This window comes from Ranitomeya imitator, chromosome 4, assembly GCF_032444005.1.
Source record: "Ranitomeya imitator isolate aRanImi1 chromosome 4, aRanImi1.pri, whole genome shotgun sequence".
In the NCBI taxonomy this organism is placed as follows: domain Eukaryota; kingdom Metazoa; phylum Chordata; class Amphibia; order Anura; family Dendrobatidae; genus Ranitomeya; species Ranitomeya imitator.
Genome location: NC_091285.1, coordinates 27,221,266 through 27,240,366, shown reverse-complemented (window position 1 = coordinate 27,240,366; position 19,101 = coordinate 27,221,266). Strand labels below are relative to the sequence as shown.

At 44.8% G+C, this 19,101-nt stretch overlaps 1 protein-coding gene across 1 annotated transcript in view; it reads right to left on the bottom strand.

The window, feature by feature from the left end:
* Positions 1-2,435: 2,435 nt before the first annotated feature.
* FERRY3 (FERRY endosomal RAB5 effector complex subunit 3) overlaps positions 2,436-19,101 on the bottom strand; it is a 44,362-nt gene continuing 27,696 nt past the window's right edge. Inside the window, exons 10-14 of the mRNA XM_069763429.1 lie at positions 17,520-17,582; positions 15,421-15,623; positions 6,247-6,304; positions 4,180-4,247; positions 2,436-2,729 (exon numbers count right to left, since the gene is read on the bottom strand). Coding sequence (XP_069619530.1) covers positions 2,637-2,729; positions 4,180-4,247; positions 6,247-6,304; positions 15,421-15,623; positions 17,520-17,582 — 485 coding nt within the window. The 3' untranslated portion in view covers positions 2,436-2,636. The remainder of the gene's footprint in view (positions 2,730-4,179; positions 4,248-6,246; positions 6,305-15,420; positions 15,624-17,519; positions 17,583-19,101) is intronic.

Below are 19,101 nucleotides of genomic sequence, written 5' to 3'. Positions count from 1 at the left end.
GAAAGTACTGAAGAAACCTGTTCATTGAGAATTATGAATGATGAGTCCAGGAGCAGAAGAAAGCAGATTTCTCTAATAAGATACATTACAAGGTTTCTTATTTTCACGTGTACTATTAATTTATGAAATAATGTGACGGTTACTCTACGTATGGTTTCATTTAAAAAAAAAAAATGCTCTGAAGCCTTTTTTTTAAAGAGAAAATTGATCGGCTGTACACTCCCTTTAAGGATATGATCAGCTTAGGTTGATATTTCTGCAAAAATCAGAAAAAAATACCACTGGACGAAACACAGAACAGCTTTTACACATCGTGTAACCCTTCTGTACTGCAGTAGGAGAGAATTTTGGGATTTGCCGAATTATCAGATGTTCTGGACTATTGGATTTAAGTGAGATAAATAAAAATAAATAATTTTTAATCTCCCTTTTTCTATTTTTACTCAACAGATTTAATTTACAAAAAAAAATAAAAAATATTCTTTAAAAATGTTAAAAAATAAGGAACTTTTAATATAAAAAAATTAAATAAAAAATATTCTTTAAAGATGTAAAAAAAAAAAATTAAGGAATTTTTAACATGAAAAAGAAATAAAATAAAAAATAATTTATTTTTATTGTTAAAAATTCCTTAATTTTTTTTTACTTTTTTTTTAAAAGAATATTTTTACTTTTTTTTTAAAATGTAGAAAATAAGGAATTTTTAACATAAAAAAATAAGGATTTTTTAACATAATAAAAAATGAACTTTAAAATATTCTTTAAAGATGTAAAAAAATACGGAATTAACAAAAAAATTTTAAAAATATTCTTTAAAAATGTAAAAAAAAAAACCAAGAAATTTTGACATAAAAAAATTAAAAATATTTTTAAAAATGTAAAACAAATTAAGGAATTTTTAACACAAAAAAAAAAAAAATCTTTAAAACTGTAAAAACAAAATTCTTAAAAAAAATGTAAAATATTGTTTAAGGAAAAAACAGAATCATAAATGAAGATTCTGACTAGAGAGAAACTCTAGGGATAATTATGTAGATGAGCGGGGCCGCACAACCTCCCTCGTTATGTTAATCATTTCCTGTGTGACAGCGGGCGTCCTATAGTCCCTCTCTATAAATATTCTGCAGGGGAGTCGATTCAGCCCCCGGTCACTAAAGCCATATATCACGGTCGGATATAAATGCCTCTGGTTGAAGGGACCGTTTTTAGCATCCCATAATTCTTATTTACCCACAGAACCAAGACTGCAACAGCAAATTTAATGAAAATATCAATTTCACTTCCTTAAATACATCTTCTAAAAAAAAAAAAAAATTCTGAAGATAAAGACAGTAGGAAATAGCGCTACGTGTGACATGTGGACATTTCCTGCCTTATCCGTCCACACCTATATTAATATTGCAGGGGGCCCGAGGGTCTTAGAGAACGGATGAAGGGCAAAAACCCACAGCGGAAACTCATCAGCGCCGCAGGTTAAACGTACCGCAACGAAATTTCGAAACAAAATCCGCGCAATTTAAAAAAAACGGTCACTCATTTCAGCAAAATGAGTAGAACAAGTGAATATAAGAAACTTCGTAATATATTTTATCAAAGAATAATATTTCCCGACTTATGAGACCCTTTTTCTTGCAAAAGCAAGCACTTTTGCAATTTACTGCTTGCTAAAATTTGCAACCGTTCTTGAGATATTAACACTTTTCTTTTATCTATAGCTCGTTACCTAGGAGACCGACCACCGCTGCTGTCTAGCTTGTAAGCACTAAGCTGAGGCTGACTGTGATTAGGAGTTAACGGCGCGCTCCAGAAATCCCCGCCAGCTCAAAAACAGTGCCGATACGCTCAATAGAAAAGAGCTGGTAAGAGCTGCACGTGTTTTGTTATCTAGCAGCGGCGGTCGGTCTCCAAGGGAATGAGCTGTAAACAAAAGAAAAGTGTTAATATCTTAAAAACGGTTGAAAAGTTTATCAAAAAGTAAATTGCAAAAGTGCTTTTATTTACAAGCACTCTCCGACAAATACCCATTTAGGAAGATGGAAATAATCCCTTTAAATTCTTTGTAGTCAGTAAAGGGCAGATTGCCAGCTCACTGAGGAATCAGAATTCAGCTACCTGTTGAAGTTTACGACGTTCGGATGAGGCACAGAAATACATAGACAATGATTCATCTTTCTAGTAAGTGTTTTATCTCACTCCAGTGCTGGATTCACATCTACACTGCTCAGTGCTGCATTCACATCTACACTGCTCAGTACTGCTATATATATATATATATATATATATATATATATATATATATATATATATATATATATATATATATATATATATATATATACACATACTGCTATCCCTCGCTTTCTTATGCCATCACCCTGAACTATAGCGCAGAAAGGAAGACCGACCACCAGTAATAAATACAGAAGTCGCCATTTTACTGGAATGTTTATTAGTGCATTATATCATATACATGTTACCACGCGTTGGCTGTGGTCCGGGATCTCTACACCCCTCTAATACTCAACGTCCTGGATGGAAAGCAGCACAGATCGCCACTGATGGCGGCAATATCAATAATACAATATGGACCACTGACGGGTGGGCTTTATTATTTCTTAGACATGTTGTCGGTGGTCTCAGCGTTTGGAGGTCAAGGTGAGCGTGGACGAGACTCTGAAGATCTGCGGCAGCATGTTGCTCAGCTGGTAGAACATTTCTTCTGAGATGTTCTGAAAATATAGAATCAAACAAAAGGGGTCTTAAAGAGGTTTACTGAAACCGTAAAATAATAGAAACAGCGCTTTACTCACCCTCACCGGGTCCAGATCTGAGTCTCCGCCACTGCTCTCAGTGTCTGTTATTATCTGAAAGTCTGATGTCTCTTCGACAGGGCTGCAGACAATCAATGAACTCGTCGGCTGTAAATGGCTTGTCCCGTGCATACTCAGGCAGAGCCACTGAGCTCACTGACTGTCTGCAGCGCTGTTGGAGAAGTGTTTGTTTTTTTTTTTATTATTATTTTTAATATAATAAGTGGAAACCCCCTTTAAAGGGTTAACATTTGAAAAATTCCACCACAAATAGTAAAATATTCAGTATATATATATATATATATTTTTTTTAATGACATCTTTCTGGGGTTTGGAGTTTTCTCTCGCGCTGCAGCTCGGCACTCGGCTCGTTCAGCTTGGCTTCACTAGGTAGATCTGCCTTAATGGCGGAGGGGTGTGAGTGGGTCTCACCATTAGGGTAGCTTTGTAAAAAGCAGTCTGCTTGGTGATTATTGGGGGCAAGACAGTGGGGGGCTTTTTGGGTGTCGGGGGGTGGGGGTGGGGGGGGGAAGGACCCTACATCTATTAGCGCCTATGAAGTGTTGGACATGAACCAAAAATCCAGGAGAAGCAAACAAAGTCTTGCTCTCTTGGAGGGGGGTATGTAAACTTGAAGACCCCCTAATCCCTTTACTGAGGGGGTCTGACAACTCGGAATTTTAAGGAAGGGTTAACCCTGTAAGAATACGTGTCATTGTGTCACACGGCCCAGAATGACTCTTCCTGTTAGCATAGATGATACCACTAGACAAAGGCGTAGCGGCCGCTCGGAGCGGGGGGGGGGGGGGGCCTTTCCTTTTCATCTTCGTCACTGTGTCGCCGGCTAATAACTTTTATGACCGTCGTGGGAACACATAGGACCAGTCTCGCACCGAGGCCAAATGCCTGGAAGATGGCTGCCAGGACACCGAACAAATACTTATTGTACTAAAATATGACGACCCCATGACAAACACGACGTGACACGCCGCGGCCAGGAAGGAGGGTCTCGCTACTTCCCCACATGTCGGATATCAGGCGCTTATGACAATGACTAGTTGATATCGTACAAGGAGGTTTTTCCAATGTGTCTGTAGCAAATCTATTTATGTGTCCCCCTGACAACACTTCCTGGCTGGAAACATTACCTAGCTCTAAACAACCATCTGCATCAATGTGGACATATATATGAATCCCACGGGTTATGGACGCTCAACAGAACCCAGAAAATGTTTAATGGGGGTGCCGATGGTGGGGTGGGCAAAAAAAAGCGGACTTTTTTGTTATCTAACCGCTTTGATGCCGCACTGGCTATCGACCGCATCATCTGAGGGGTTTATGTTCCTAGATTGGACTGGACGTAACTTACCTGAGGAACAAGAAATTGCACAGTTCTCGAAACGCCTCCATCCCAGGAAACCATTTCCATCATGAAACCTACAAAAGAAATGTCTGATGTAACGTAACATATGGGAGATAGTGGCCCCCGATCTCTATACCTGGCCCCAACACACAATGTGGGACAGGGCCCATCATGTAACATTTCTACCCCTGGCGTATTCGTATATGGAAGAGGGGCTACTGTGCCCCCATACAACTTCTACCTCTGCACCCCTGACAAATATATTCAGATGGACCGAATATGAACTCCTAGGACCCGAGGCAGGAAAACAAAGGATTATCCCTTTCCTTCGGGGTATGGGTTGCCAGCACCCAAGGCCGGTGTATTGTGCCCCCTAACCTGTGGACCATAGCACTCCAGAGCCTCATTCTTCAGCCCAGAATAAATGTTATGTAGTGTTATAGATTTTTTTTTCCTTCTTTATTACCTTGATCTTAGTGCTAGCCCTAACACTAGTCTTAGCCTTCACCTTACTCCTAGCCCTAACGCTAACCCTAATCATTGCTCTACCCATCCTCTTAGCTCTAACTCTAGCTATAATTCTATTCCAAGCCCTAACCCTAGACCTATCCCTAACCCTGGTCCTAGCTCTAAAGATAGTACTAGCCCAAACCCAAGTCCTAGCTCTATACATAGCTCTAACCCTAGCCCTATCCCTAACCCTAGCTCTAAACATAGTACTAGCCACAACCCAAGTCCTAGCTCTTAACATACTTCTAACCCTAGCCATATCCCTAGCTCTACATATAGTACTAACCACAACCAAAGTCCTAGCTCTAAACTTAGTCCAATCCCTAACGTTATTCCTATCCCTAACCCTAGCTCTAAACACAGTACTAGCCCTAACCCAAGTTCTAGCCCTAACCCTAGTCCTATCCCTAACCCTAGCTCTAAACATAGTACTAGCCCAAACCCAAGTCCTAGCTCTAAACATAGTTCTAACCCTAGCCCTATCCCTAACCCTAGCTCTAAACATAGGCCTTGGGTTAGGGCTAGTACTATGTTTATAGCTAGGGTTAGGGATAGGACAAGGGTTAGAGCTAGGGTTTGAACTACGGTATTTTTAGAGATAGTACTAGCCCTAAATCCAAGGACTAGGTTTAGCGCTAGGGGTAAGAGCTAGGGTTAGAACTATGGTATGTTTGGAAATATAACTTAGATTTAGGGCTAGTACTATGTTTAGAGCTAGGGTTAGGGATAGGACTAGGGTAAGAGCTAGGGTTAGAACTATGTTTAGAGATAGGCCTTGGGTTAGGGCTAATACTATCTCTAAACAGTTCTAACCCTAGCTTTAACCTTAGTCCTATCCCTAACCCTAGCTCTAAACATAGTGCTAGCCCTAAATTCAAAGGTCTATCTCTAAACATACCATAGTTCTAACCCTAGCTCTTACCCTAGTCCTATCCCTAACCCTAGCTCTAAACATAGTACTAGCCCTAACCCAAGTCCTAGCCCTAACGTAGCTCTAGCCCTAACCCTAGTCCTGGCTCTAACCCTAGTACTATTTTTAAACATAGCCCTAGCCCTAGTACTATCCTTAAACATAGCCCTAACCCTAGTCCTGGCTCTAACCCTAGTACTATCGCTAAACATAGCCCTAACCCTAATCATGGCTCTAACCCTAGTCCTAACACTAAGTGTTTCTAGGGGTTACAAAAGGTTTTACAATTTTTTTCTACAGTGGGCAAAATTTGGGGTCAGCTCTCCCCACAAAGATGGCTAAATATTTTTAATTGTACATATATTAAAAAAAAAAAAATCTATATTGCTCCGGGTTTACACTGCTCGCGACATTATGTCAGCCTCATCTGACCTGGCGGTCCATACACAGGAAGGCTCGAGGAGCCAGGACCCCACTGCTGACGTGAGGTTAATGAGACACATTTGGAGGAACCTTTCCAATTCTTTCCCAACATGATTTCTCCGCTCCGTAAAATATGCCTGGATTGTGATCGGGAACAATGGGATCCCGCGACGTGTTTACTATGAGGTCGCACCGTGAAAAAAAATAAATAAATTCACACGTTCTGTTACCTTTCACACACTTGAACACCAGCTCGGCTCTCTTCAGGCACCATGGTATAGTCATTTCCTAAATAGACAGAAGAAACGCCGTCAGGAAGCGCTGATTATTATTATTAGGTGATGGGGCGGCGTGTGCGTACGTGAGGCTCTGCAGGTGACTCCTAGTTCTCTAAAAATACAGACCGTTCATAGGGATATACATACCGCATATAGTTAGTGAAAATGCTGCAAACTACCCAGTGCGAGGATTTATTAACCCTTATCCTACATAGGACCAAGCGCTATAAATGTAAAAAAGAAGGTTTAATGCTGCTGCAATGCATCCTAAAGATCGCTATTGGACCTGGTGATCGCCTGATCTTCCCTGGCGATCGTGTGATCGTCAGTAGTACTCTGGCATGGCATGGACCCAGAAAAAAAAAATGACACAGAAAAGCTACACCAAAAGATTTTATATCAACATATTACATAATAATAACAATACGTATAAGAGTAAAATGTAATAAAAAAAAAAATTAAAAATACACTAAACTAAAATATAATCAAATAAATAAATAATAATAAAAAAAATATATAGAAATGCTACCCCAAGGGATTTTACATGACCATATTACATAAAAAATAAAATAAAATGTATAAATCAATAAAATGTAATACGGATAAATAAAAAAAGTAAAAACTAAGCTAAACAATATATAGAAATGCAGGGGCGGGCAATTCATTTTCCCGAGAGGCCACATAAGAGACAGTGACTGTTGTGGAGGGCAAACCAATAAGCTGAAATTACTTCTGCTCAATATTAACATATTAATTATTATTTTATACTAATATTCATTGTATCATTTAATATTGAGCAGAATTACGTATGCTGATATCCCCTATATACAGTATGATCCTGCAAACAGCCTCTCTATATACCATAAAAGCCCACACAGCCCCTAACAAACACTGAGCCCCCACATTGCCTCCTATATACAGTATGAGCCCCCACACAGTCTCTCTATATAGTGTTGTCCCACATAGCCTCTCTATGTACAGTATGAGCCCCCACATAGCCTCCTATATACGGTATGAGCCCCCACACAGTCTCTCTATATAGTGTTGTCCCACATAGCCTCTCTATGTACAGTATGAGCCCCCACATAGCCTCTCTATGTACAGTATGAGCCCCCACATAGCCTCCTATATACGGTATGAGCCCCCACACAGTCTCTCTATATAGTGTTGTCCCACATAGCCTCTCTATGTACAGTATGAGCCCCCACATAGCCTCTCTATGTACAGTATGAGCCCCCACATAGCCTCCTATATACGGTATGAGCCCCCACATAGCCTTCTATATACAGTATGAGCCCCCACACAGTCTCTCTATATAGTGTTGTCCCACATAGCCTCTCTATGTACAGTATGAGCCCCCACATAGCCTCCTATATACGGTATGAGCCCCCACATAGCCTCCTATATACAGTATGAGCCCCACATAGCCTCCTATATACAGTATGAGCCCCACATAGCCTCCTATATACAGTATGAGCCCCCACATAGCCTCTTATAAACAGTATGAGCCCCACATAGCCTCCTATATACAGTATGAGCCCCACATAGCCTTCTATATACAGTATGAGCCCCCACATAGCCTCCTATATACGGTATGAGCCCCCACATAGCCCTCCTATATACAGTATGAGCCCCCACATAGCCTCCTATATACAGTATGAGCCCCCACACAGTCTCTCTATATAGTGTTGTCCCACATAGCCTCTCTATGTACAGTATGAGCCCCCACATAGCCTCCTATATACAGTATGAGCCACCACATAGCCTCCTATATACACTATGAGCCCCCACATAGCCTCCTATATACGGTATGAGCCCCCACATAGCCCTCCTATATACAGTATGAGCCCCACATAGCCTCCTATATACAGTATGAGCCTCCACATAGCCTCCTATATACAGTATGAGCCCCCACATAGCCTCCTATATACGGTATGAGCCCCCACACAGTCTCTCTATATAGTGTTGTCCCACATAGCCTCTCTATGTACAGTATGAGCCCCCACATAGCCTCCTATATACAGTATGAGCCACCACATAGCCTCCTATATACACTATGAGCCCCCACATAGCCTTTCTATATACAGTATGAGCCCCCACAAAGCCTCTCTATTTATACTTTGGTCCCGACATAGCTTTCTATATACAGTATGAGCCCCCCCACATAGCCCCCTATATACTGTACGAGCCCCCATAGCCTCCTATATACATGAAACATCCCATGCACATATGAAAACCCCCCACATCCTCACCTTGCTCCTGTTCCCCTAGAGCTCCGCTCCGGTCTCCTGTGTACGGAGTCTCCACCCAGCTGATGTGATGAAGTGACATGATAGCGTCACCTGGCTCAGTCGCGCACACGCTGATTTGTGGAAAAAGGAGCCGGCAGCTACATCTTCCACCAATGTATTCACAACTATCTGCTTCCAGAGGAGGCGGATAGCGATGGCAGTGGACGGACAGTGGGTGAGGGAATGGTATGGGCCATGGGCCACTGTTTCAGCCCTTTAGATGTCTTGGCCCGCGGGCCGGACTGGAACAGCCAAAAGGGCCGGATGTGGCCTGTGGGCCGCAATTTGCCCAGGTCTAGTCTATAGTGTTACGGTTTAGCTCATCCAGACCTTCACCATCCAGTAGCGTTGTCATCCTGAAATAATTATGAGATGACTCTGCTTACTCATACCTATTCTATACAACAAAGCTGAAAAACTGAGCCGCAGAAAACAGAAAAAAATAAGCCGATCGTGACTCCTCTAGTTGCCAGTGAAAAAGGTGAACTATTTCAAGATTTTTTTTTTTTTTTTTTAAATGAGGATAGTGGAAAAAAAAAATTACCAGAAAATCAGCATCAGAATGGTAGGGTGTCTGTCTACCACCAATCAGCAGTTACAAGGTCTCACAGCCACTGGAAGGACACATTTGTGAAGTGAATATTTGGTATTGCCATATGCTTATCTTCACGAACTAATAAAATAAAAATAAAAAAATTAAGAAATCAAAATACCAGAATTGCTGTTTTTTATTACCTTTGCTTCACAAAAAAATGGAATAAAAAGAGAACAGAAAGTCGTACGGACCCCAAAATGGTGGCAATAGAAACTACAGCTTGCACTGCTTAAATCAAGCCTTGATACAACTCTATCGAGTGAAAAGTGAAAAAGTTAAGAGTTGTTTTGGGGAGGCGGAGAAAAAATTAAATAAAGTTGAGATGAGATTACTGAAACTCACAGACTGTGGATCATTATTATTATTATTTTGAGAAGATTAAGGCCACCTTTCCCCCAATGTTCTGCCCCCATAAATCAATGGTTCCTATCATTACATATGGATCTTCGGAATAAAGGAAACTCCATAATGAGAATATCTTTACAAAAATCCCAATTTTTGCTGAAAGTTGATATCTCTTTAAAAGCCAATTTTGGAGAAGCCCCGGAGGCAAAGAGACCCATAATTCTGATATTTTTCAGTAGCCGGCATCGTCGTATATTATCTGCCTACACGGAACACACTCTTACATTTCATGCTGTCAGCAGCGGCGTAGGCGTCTGACAGTGGTTTCAGCCCTGTGTTTTAGATAATGATCACAAGCCATCTCCGAAAACTTAAAATTTTTTATTTTTAAAAGTCCTTTGTATTCTTCCTTCGCATTCATGCGGCAGTGGGGTTTGTCATCTGTCAAGGTGAGTAAGTTCACAAGTCATTTTACAGACGTAGAGAGCCGTCATGTTTTTGATTATTTGGGGTTCACTTTTAAAGGAACTCTTGAAAAGAAGCTTGTATAGTACAGAAGTGGTGTCATTAACTCACCCACCCTCTAATGATAATGACATGACTCTGCTCCTGCTGACTCGGTCTACACAGTAAAGCTGAAATAAGTGAGCTACAGAAAACAACTGTCAGCGGATTGCGACCAACGTAATAAAAAAAGTAGAATATTTTAAGATTTTTTTCAATGGGAATAGTAAAAAAAAATAATCACCACCGTGTTTGAAAAAATGTATAATAAAAACTTGATATAAAAGACAAATTATTTCCTGATGACACATTTCCTTTAGGTCTATCTGATGAATAATAATGGGTGATGTGGTCGGTGTTCCTCTGCTCATGTCACTGCCACCTGCCATATGCGATGGGCAGAGGTGACTTCACATCCTTATTTCGTGCCTTTGTTTCTTTTTTTATGACTTTTCCTGTTTCGGCAAAAGCCCTTATACAGTACGTGGGGTGAAGTGACACCGGCCTGAAAGTTTCCCTACCATGAAATCCGTCATCTCTGTGCTGGAGATTCATGGAGTTTTTCCTCCCTCTTGCAGCCATATACATAAGTTCCTCATTGTTCTCTCCAGTCAGTCTGTATCCCTTTCACAACCATCAATAGATACCAATAAGTTCCCCAGTCAGTCTCCTTCTCCTTCTGGCAGCTATAAACATAGTCTTCAGTATGTTACCATTGCAGTCTCTAGCATGTTTCTCAGTCATCTTCTCCCTCTTGGCAGACAGTAAGTTTCCCAGTCAGTCTCCCCCTCCCATCCGCTACTATACATACAGTCTCTAGGAAGTTTTCCAGTCAGTCTCTTTCTCCTCCTGGCAGCCATAAAACTATTCTCCAGTAAGCTCTGATGTCAGTCTTCCTCCCATTCACAACTATAAATATACCCCCACTAAGTTTCCCAGTGAGTGTCCCCCTTTGTTTATATACTATAAATACAGTCCCCAGTAAGTTTGCCAGCCACTTTCCTTCTCCCTCTGGCAGCTATAAAAATAGTCTCCAGTATGTTACCATTGCAGTCTCATTACACTCTGTCAGCTATATAGTCACTAGCATGTTTCTCAGTCACCTTCTCCCTCTGGCCATAAATATAGTCTCCATAATGTTCCCAGTTAGTCCCCCCTCCCTTTAGCCAGGGCTGAGGAGTCGGAGTTGTGGAGTCGGAGCCCATTTTGGTGGAGTGGAAATTGGGGAGTCGGAGGTTTGGCTTACCGACTCCACAGCCCTGCCTTTAGCTACTATAGCCAAGCTATGTCTATGCTATACCCAGTCCCCAAGAAGTTTTCCAGTTAGCCTCCTCCTTCTGGCAGTTATAAAAATATTCCTCAGCAAACTCTAAAGGAATGGCTCCTTTTCATAGTCATAAATACCGTATATTTCCCCAGTCAGTCTCGTTCACCCTCTGGCAGCTATAAATATTGTCTACAGTTAGGTCTCCAGTCAGTAAATTGAATTTCTCTTCCTTACAGCTTCTATAAATATATTCCCTAGAAGAGTTTGCTATCTCCCTGCCCCCTTTCCTTTTGCAACCATAAATATATCCCCTAGTAAGTTCCCGGGGCAGTTTCCTTCCCCTCTGTCACCTATATAGTCTGCTGCGAATCGGTCTCCTTCTCCATCTGGCAGCCATAAATCTAGTCTCTAGTAAGTACCCCAGCCAGTGGTCTTTTCTCCTCTGTATTCAGTAAATAGAAGACCACTATGCTGAGGAGAACAATGAGGAGCGGGACTGAGCGAGCATGTGTGTCCACCGGACTCGGCTCAGTAGGTGGACGTGCTCATGGCTATACAATGAACACCAGGGGGCGCCATACTATGTAACTCAATGTCATAACATGTGAATGGCAATTATTAATTTTTCATCATAATATATTTATCATTTTTAATGGTAGGACAACCCCTTTAAATGTTATAACCAACCCTGTGTTGACCCCGTCGATCTTAAAAAAAGGTTTTCTGAACATCATTGGGTTCATATTGTGATGTTGAACTATTTGGATGTCCCACGTCAGGCCGGGAGGTAGAGGTTAGCTCCGAACCTACTATTATACGGAGAGGAACCATTGGGACACCCTTGTCCAGGTCACGGAGTTTCTCATCACCTCCTACACATCCTTCCTTACCAAACACTCTGGTTTCACTTTTTTGGCATCTTCAGGCTCTCGTTCTGTTCCTGACTTTACAGGGAAAAGTGATTTCAGTTGCGGTGTCGGTGGTGAAGCGAGGGGGGGGGGGGCAATAAATTAAAACAGCTCGATCCCATATGCTGCCTTTAATAGACGCTCCTCCGCCTGCGGGAGGCCAAAATCAGCTCCGGTCACAAAAGATCACGAGTCGCAGTCGTCAATTATCACTTTATTATAAGTTAATTAAAAGGAAAGATTTGCGGATTTCAGCAATTCTTAATTAAGTGCAAATGTTTTCTACTGCCTGACACGGATCTAGATGTTCTGCCCTTACTGGGGGTGCAATCTGTGTCCATGTGCCTTATTAGGGGACGTAAACATCATAAAAGGGGGGTCTTCTGCTCCGGTCCCCTCTCTAGAGGTCAAAAGTATCGGGCAACAAATGAAAGGGCGCATGTAATACCACATTTCTCCTCTAGTGGCCACTGCAGGGAAAATGAGTAGTTGAAAGCAACTCAACGTGGCGATCAACTGATCGCGGTGGGTTCTGCCACACACTGATCAATAGTGAGGCCCCCTTGAGGTATATACTCTCTGTACATGAAGGCACGCCACTTATTCACAGCCTTTCTTTAAGGTGAAATGGGTAATAACTCGGTCTGTTCCATTTCGCTGCCATAATGAGGTCTAAAGCGAGGTAAAACCCATATGGGGGCGTTAATTATGCACACTGCGCAGAGGACGCCAAGGTCAGTGCGCTTCGCTTCACTGGGCACGCAGTTGTTAAAGGACTTTTGGCAGCAGGTACATGCACAACTGAGGAGCAGGGCAGTACACCTGGTATCACTGTGCATATGGTAATAAAAGGACCTATATATTATCCAGAAGCTAGCGCACTGGGCAGGTGAGGCCGGGGACAGCACACTGCGCTTTAGGGTGCATGCGGTAGTGAAAGGACCTACATAGTAGATGGGACATGAGTCTACTGGCATCTGGCACATTGCACAACTGAGGAGCAGGGCAGTACACCTGGTATCACTGTACATATGGTAATAACAGGATCTATATATTATATTACGAGGGAGTAGAGGTCCATTAACTGTTAGCCCATGTGAGGCAGGAGTCAGTACACCTCATTTCAGTGCACCTGCGGTATTAAAAAGACATTAGCGGGGAGATGAGACCAATGGCGTCTGGTGCATCGTGCGAACACAGCAGTACACCTTGCATCAATGTGCGTACTCTAATAAAGGGACCTATATATTACTCAAGAAAGGGGTCCATCGACAGCATCGGCGCATGTGAGGCAGGAGTCTGTACACCTCATTTCATTGCGGATGTGGAAGTAAAACTAAATAGCAGGGAGATGAGCCCAACGCCACCTGGCACATGGCGCAACTGAGGAGCAAGGCAGTACACCTTGCATCAATGTGCATACGGAAATTAAAGGACCAATATATTACCAGGGAGAGGGGACCATCGGCAGTTGACATATGCGGAGGTGAGGCAGGAGTCTGTACACCTCATTTCAGTGCGTGTGCGGTAGTAAAAAGACATTCACGTGGAGATGAGCCCAATGGCATCTGGTGCATTGTGCAACTGAGGTTCAGGACAGTACACCTTGTATCAATGTGCATACTGTAATAAAAGGACCTCAATATTACCAGGGAGAGGGGTTCATTGACAGCTGGCGCATGTGAGGCATGAGTCTGTACACCTCGTTTCAGTGCACATGTGGTAGTAAAATGACATTCGCAGGGATATGAGCCCAATGGCATCTGGTGCATTGCACAACTGAGGTTCAAGGCAGTACACCTAGTATCAATATGCATACGTAAATACCTATATATTAGCAGGGAGAGGGGTTCATCGACAGCTAGCGCATGTGAGGCATGAGTCTGTACACCTCATTTCAGTGCGTGTGCGGTAGTAAAATGACATTCGCAGGGAGATGAGCCCAATGGCATCTGGTGCATTGCGCAACTGAGGTTCAAGACAGTACACCTTGTATCAATGTGCAGACTGTAATAAAAGTACTTCTATATTAGCAGGGAGAGGGGTTCATTGACAGCTGGCGCATGTGAGGCATGAGTCTGTGCACCTTGTTTCAGTGCACATGCGGTAGTAAAAAGACATTCATGGGGAGATGAGCCCAATGGCATCTGGTGCATTGCGTAACTGAGGTTCAAGACAGTACACCTAGTATCAATGTGCAGACTGTAATAAAAGTACTTCTATATTAGCAGGGAGAGGGGTTCATTGACAGCTGGTGCATGTGAGGCATGAGTCTGTGCACCTTGTTTCAGTGCACATGCGGTAGTAAAAAGACATTCATGGGGAGATGAGCCCAATGGCATCTGGTGCATTGCGTAACTGAGGTTCAAGACAGTACACCTAGTATCAATGTGCATACTGTAATAAAAGGACTTCTATATTACCAGGGAGAGGGGTCCATCGACAGCTGGCACATGTGAGGCAGAAGTTTGTACACCTCGTTTCAGTGCACATGTGGTAGTAAAATGACATTTGCAGGGAGATGAGCCCAATGGCATCTGGTGCATTGCACAACTGAGGATCAGGACAGTACACCTAGTATCAATGTGCAGACTGTAATAAAAGGACCTCAATATTACCAGGGAGAGGGGTTCATTGACAGCTGGCACATGTGAGGCAGGAGACTGTACACCTCGTTTCAGTGTGCATGTGGTAGTAAAAGAACAATACCGGGACATGATCCTGGAGATGGCGCATAAGCACTGGGTAGATGAGGCCGAGGACCGTACACCTTGGCTGCCGCTGGACTCGCTGCCATGACTCTGCTCCGTTTTTTCTGCAGGTATCCAACACGCAAATACCTAACAGCAATCTGATGTGATTTTTGCTGCATTTTTTCCATTTTTTTAAGCATTTTTAGTGCACATTTGAAGCAGTATTTTTTGTACAGAAAAGATTTGGCTCAAATCTGCACCCAAAGCGCATCAAATACAGGAGAAAACATATAAAGATGTGTCAAAAACGCACTAAATCAGAAGAAGATCGCTGCTGCAGAAAACATGCAGGAAAAAAGCACGTCACGTGTGAACACGGCCTATAAGTCTTCTACGGTTCGGACACGGCCATGTTTAAAACGCTAAACCCCACCTGCAGAATGACGAGCTCGTGGTTTGGTTGCCCCACACTTAGTGACAGGTTCCCTTTAAATGCATGTCCGATCGATTTCCGCCCCCTTACCTCTGACATTTCGTGGACGAGGAGCAGCGGGATATTGATAGTAGTGACGTCGTGGGTACAGCACACCTTCAGGATGTTTCGTAAGCCCATAATTGCCGGGTCGCGGGCGGTTATGTTGCCGCTTCTTACGTTATCGTCCACACAGAGGTGAAAAACCACATGGGTCTCGGAGAGGTTGGAGTGCCTCGTCACGTAAAATTCCCCTGGAAGACATTGCAAGTTTTAAAATGGCTCAATGACGAGCACCGAGAGATGTAAAGGAAGCCGCCGACACATCCAATTACCGCAGAGGCGGAGGACGCGCACTCTCCTCTCTCACACGCTAAGTTTAGTTTGGGGCTGCTCGGCTCCCAATCACGGCGATCGCTCCAGCTGCATGTGGTGAGCTCCCCCTAGTGGAGCCTGCAGGCAGCGATGGAAGACCCCAGTATGGAGAGCTGCCAAACAGCTGCACTTGACCATCAACTTAAAGGAGCAAATGTTTGGCGAAGTTTGTACACGTGATGAGGAGGGCAGGTGGGAGACGAGGAGGGCAGGTGGGAGACGAGGAGGGCAGGCGGGTGACGAGGAGGGTAGGCGGGTGATGAGGAGGGCAGGCGGGTGATGAGGAGGGCAGGCGGGTGATGAGGAGGGCAGGCGGGTGATGAGGAGGGCAGGCGGGTGATGAGGAGGGCAGGCAGGTGATGAGGAGAGCAGGCGGGTGATGAGGAGGGCAGGCAGGTGATGAGGAGAGCAGGCGGGTGATGAGGAGGGCAGGCAGGTGATGAGGAGGGCAGGCAGGTGATGAGGAAAGCAGGCGGGTGATGAGGAGAGCAGGCGGGTGATGAGGAGGGCAGGCAGGTGATGAGGAGGGCAGGCAGGTGATGAGGAGAGCAGGCGGGTGATGAGGAGGGCAGGCAGGTGATGAGGAGAGCAGGCGGGAGACGAGGAGGGCAGGCGGGTGACGAGGAGGGTAGGCGGGTGATGAGGAGGGCAGGCGGGTGAAGAGGAGGGCAGGCGGGTGACGAGGAGGGTAGGCGGGTGACGAGGAGGGTAGGCGGGTGACGAGGAGGGCAGGCGGGTGATGAGGAGGGCAGGCGGGTGACGAGGAGGGCAGGCAGGTGATGAGGAGAGCAGGCGGGTGATGAGGAGGGCAGGCAGGTGATGAGGAGGGCAGGCAGGTGATGAGGAGGGCAGGCGGGTGATGAGGAGGGCAGGCGGGTGATGAGGAGGGCAGGCAGGTGATGAGGAGAGCAGGCAGGTGATGAGGAGAGCAGGCAGGTGATGAGGAGGGCAGGCAGGTGATGAGGAGGGCAGGCGGGTGATGAGGAGGGCAGGCGGGTGATGAGGAGGGCAGGCGGGTGACGAGGAGGGCAGGCAGGTGATGAGGAGAGCAGGCGGGTGATGAGGAGGGCAGGCAGGTGATGAGGAGGGCAGGCAGGTGATGAGGAGGGCAGGCGGGTGATGAGGAGGGCAGGCGGGTGATGAGGAGGGCAGGCAGGTGATGAGGAGAGCAGGCAGGTGATGAGGAGGGCAGGCGGGTGACGAGGAGGGTAGGCGGGTGACGAGGAGGGCAGGCGGGTGATGAGGAGGGCAGGCGGGTGATGAGGAGGGCAGGCAGGTGATGAGGAGGGCAGGCAGGTGATGAGGAGGGCAGGCAGGTGATGAGGAGAGCAGGCGGGTGATGAGGAGGGCAGGCGGGTGATGAGGAGGGCAGGCGGGTGATGAGGAGGGCAGGCAGGTGATGAGGAGGGCAGGCAGGTGATGAGGAGAGCAGGCGGGTGATGAGGAGAGCAGGCGGGTGATGAGGAGGGCAGGCAGGTGATGAGGAGAGCAGGCAGGTGATGAGGAGGGCAGGCAGGTGATGAGGAGAGCAGGCGGGTGATGAGGAGGGCAGGCGGGTGATGAGGAGGGCAGGCGGGTGATGAGGAGGGCAGGCAGGTGATGAGGAGGGCAGGCGGGTGATGAGGAGGGCAGGCAGGTGATGAGGAGGGCAGGCAGGTGACGAGGAGAGCAGCTGGTTGTGGAGTTTGCTAGGCAGGTGTGGATGAAGCCAGTCCGGTCTCGCAGAGATAATAGGTCGATCCCAGATCCCCCTCCTATCAGCCGTGAGTCATCACCTGGTAACAGATTACACTGGTTGCGCTCGGCTGGTTTCACCTTGTCGCTCCCATTAGTCGCCTCTAACAAAAAAAAAAAAAAAATAATTAAAAACAAGTAAATAAAGGCAATATTTCATTGTTCAGATCAATGACATATTGGGGAGATCTGTACCCCTTCCCTTGCTGTGCTGTTCCTCTGTTATTCCTCCTGGAAATGCCTGAACAATGATGGCGCCCGCTCCGGTCTCTAGTCTCATTTTCCTTTGCTTTACTCTACATGTCCGGATGATATTAACGGCCTGTTCTGACATTTCCAGGAGGAATAACTGAGGAACTACACAACTCAAACTTTTACAAAAAAGAAAAAAGAGGAATAATTGTGATTATGATGATTGCGGTCATTTGCCCCGTGCCGGCCACGCGGTACATTTTAGCCGCGGGCAGCGATGCCTTTGGTCCTCTTTAGACGCCTGTCATCGGCCTGACAAATACATGGAATGCAGAAAACCAATCTCACTAACGATCCCTCCGCACCCGGAACACGGGCAGCGGAAAGGGGACGTCATCCAAATAAAAAAAGAATATTGGTCAAATCACGATTTAATGTGAAATGTATGGTTTAATTAGTTTTCACATCACATACTGTATATAGAGGTACAGGAGGAGGAGGAGGAGGAGAGCTGTGATATCAACTACTGTAGTGTATATAGAGGTACAGGAGGAGGAGGAGGTGAGCTGTGATATCAACTACTGTAGTGTATATAGAGGTACAGGAGGAGGAGGAGGTGAGCTGTGATATCAACTACTGTAGTGTATATAGAGGTACGGAAGGAGAAGGAGAGATGTGACATCAACTGTTGTACTGTGTATAGAGGTGCAGGAGGAGGTGAGCGGTGACATCAACTACTGTACTGTACTGTATATAAAGGTGTTATCAGTCATTGTACATGAGGAGGAGGTGAGCTGTGACATCACCTATTGTGAATGGTGGATCCTGTGTTATCTACTGTATATAGAGGTGTTATCAGTCATTGTACAGGAGGAGGAGGAGGTGAGCTGTAACATCACCTATTGTGAATGGTGGATCCCGTGTTATCTACTGTATATAGAGGTGTTATCAGTCATTGTACAGGAGGAGGAGGTGAGCTGTGATATCACCTATTGTGAGTGGTGGATCCTGTGTTATCTACTGTATATAGAGGTGTTATCAGTCATTGTACAGGAGGAGGAGGTGAGCTGTGATATCACCTATTGTGAGTGGTGGATCCTGTGTTATCTACTGTATATAGAGGTGTTATCAGTCATTGTACAGGAGGAGGAGGTGAGCTGTGATATCACCTATTGTGAGTGGTGGATCCTGTGTAATCTACTGTATATAGAGGGGTTACCAGACATTGTACAGGAGGAGGAGGTGAGCTGTGACATCACCTATTGTGAATGGTGGATCCTGTGTTATCTACTGTATCTATTGTTATCAGTCATTGTACAAGAGTAAATTCTAATATTCCTGTTGTTCTATGGCAATGAATGTGTTAATTCTACTATCCCTGTGGATTGAGGCCAGCAAAGGGGGTGATTTTACTTTCCCTGGTGGTTTAAA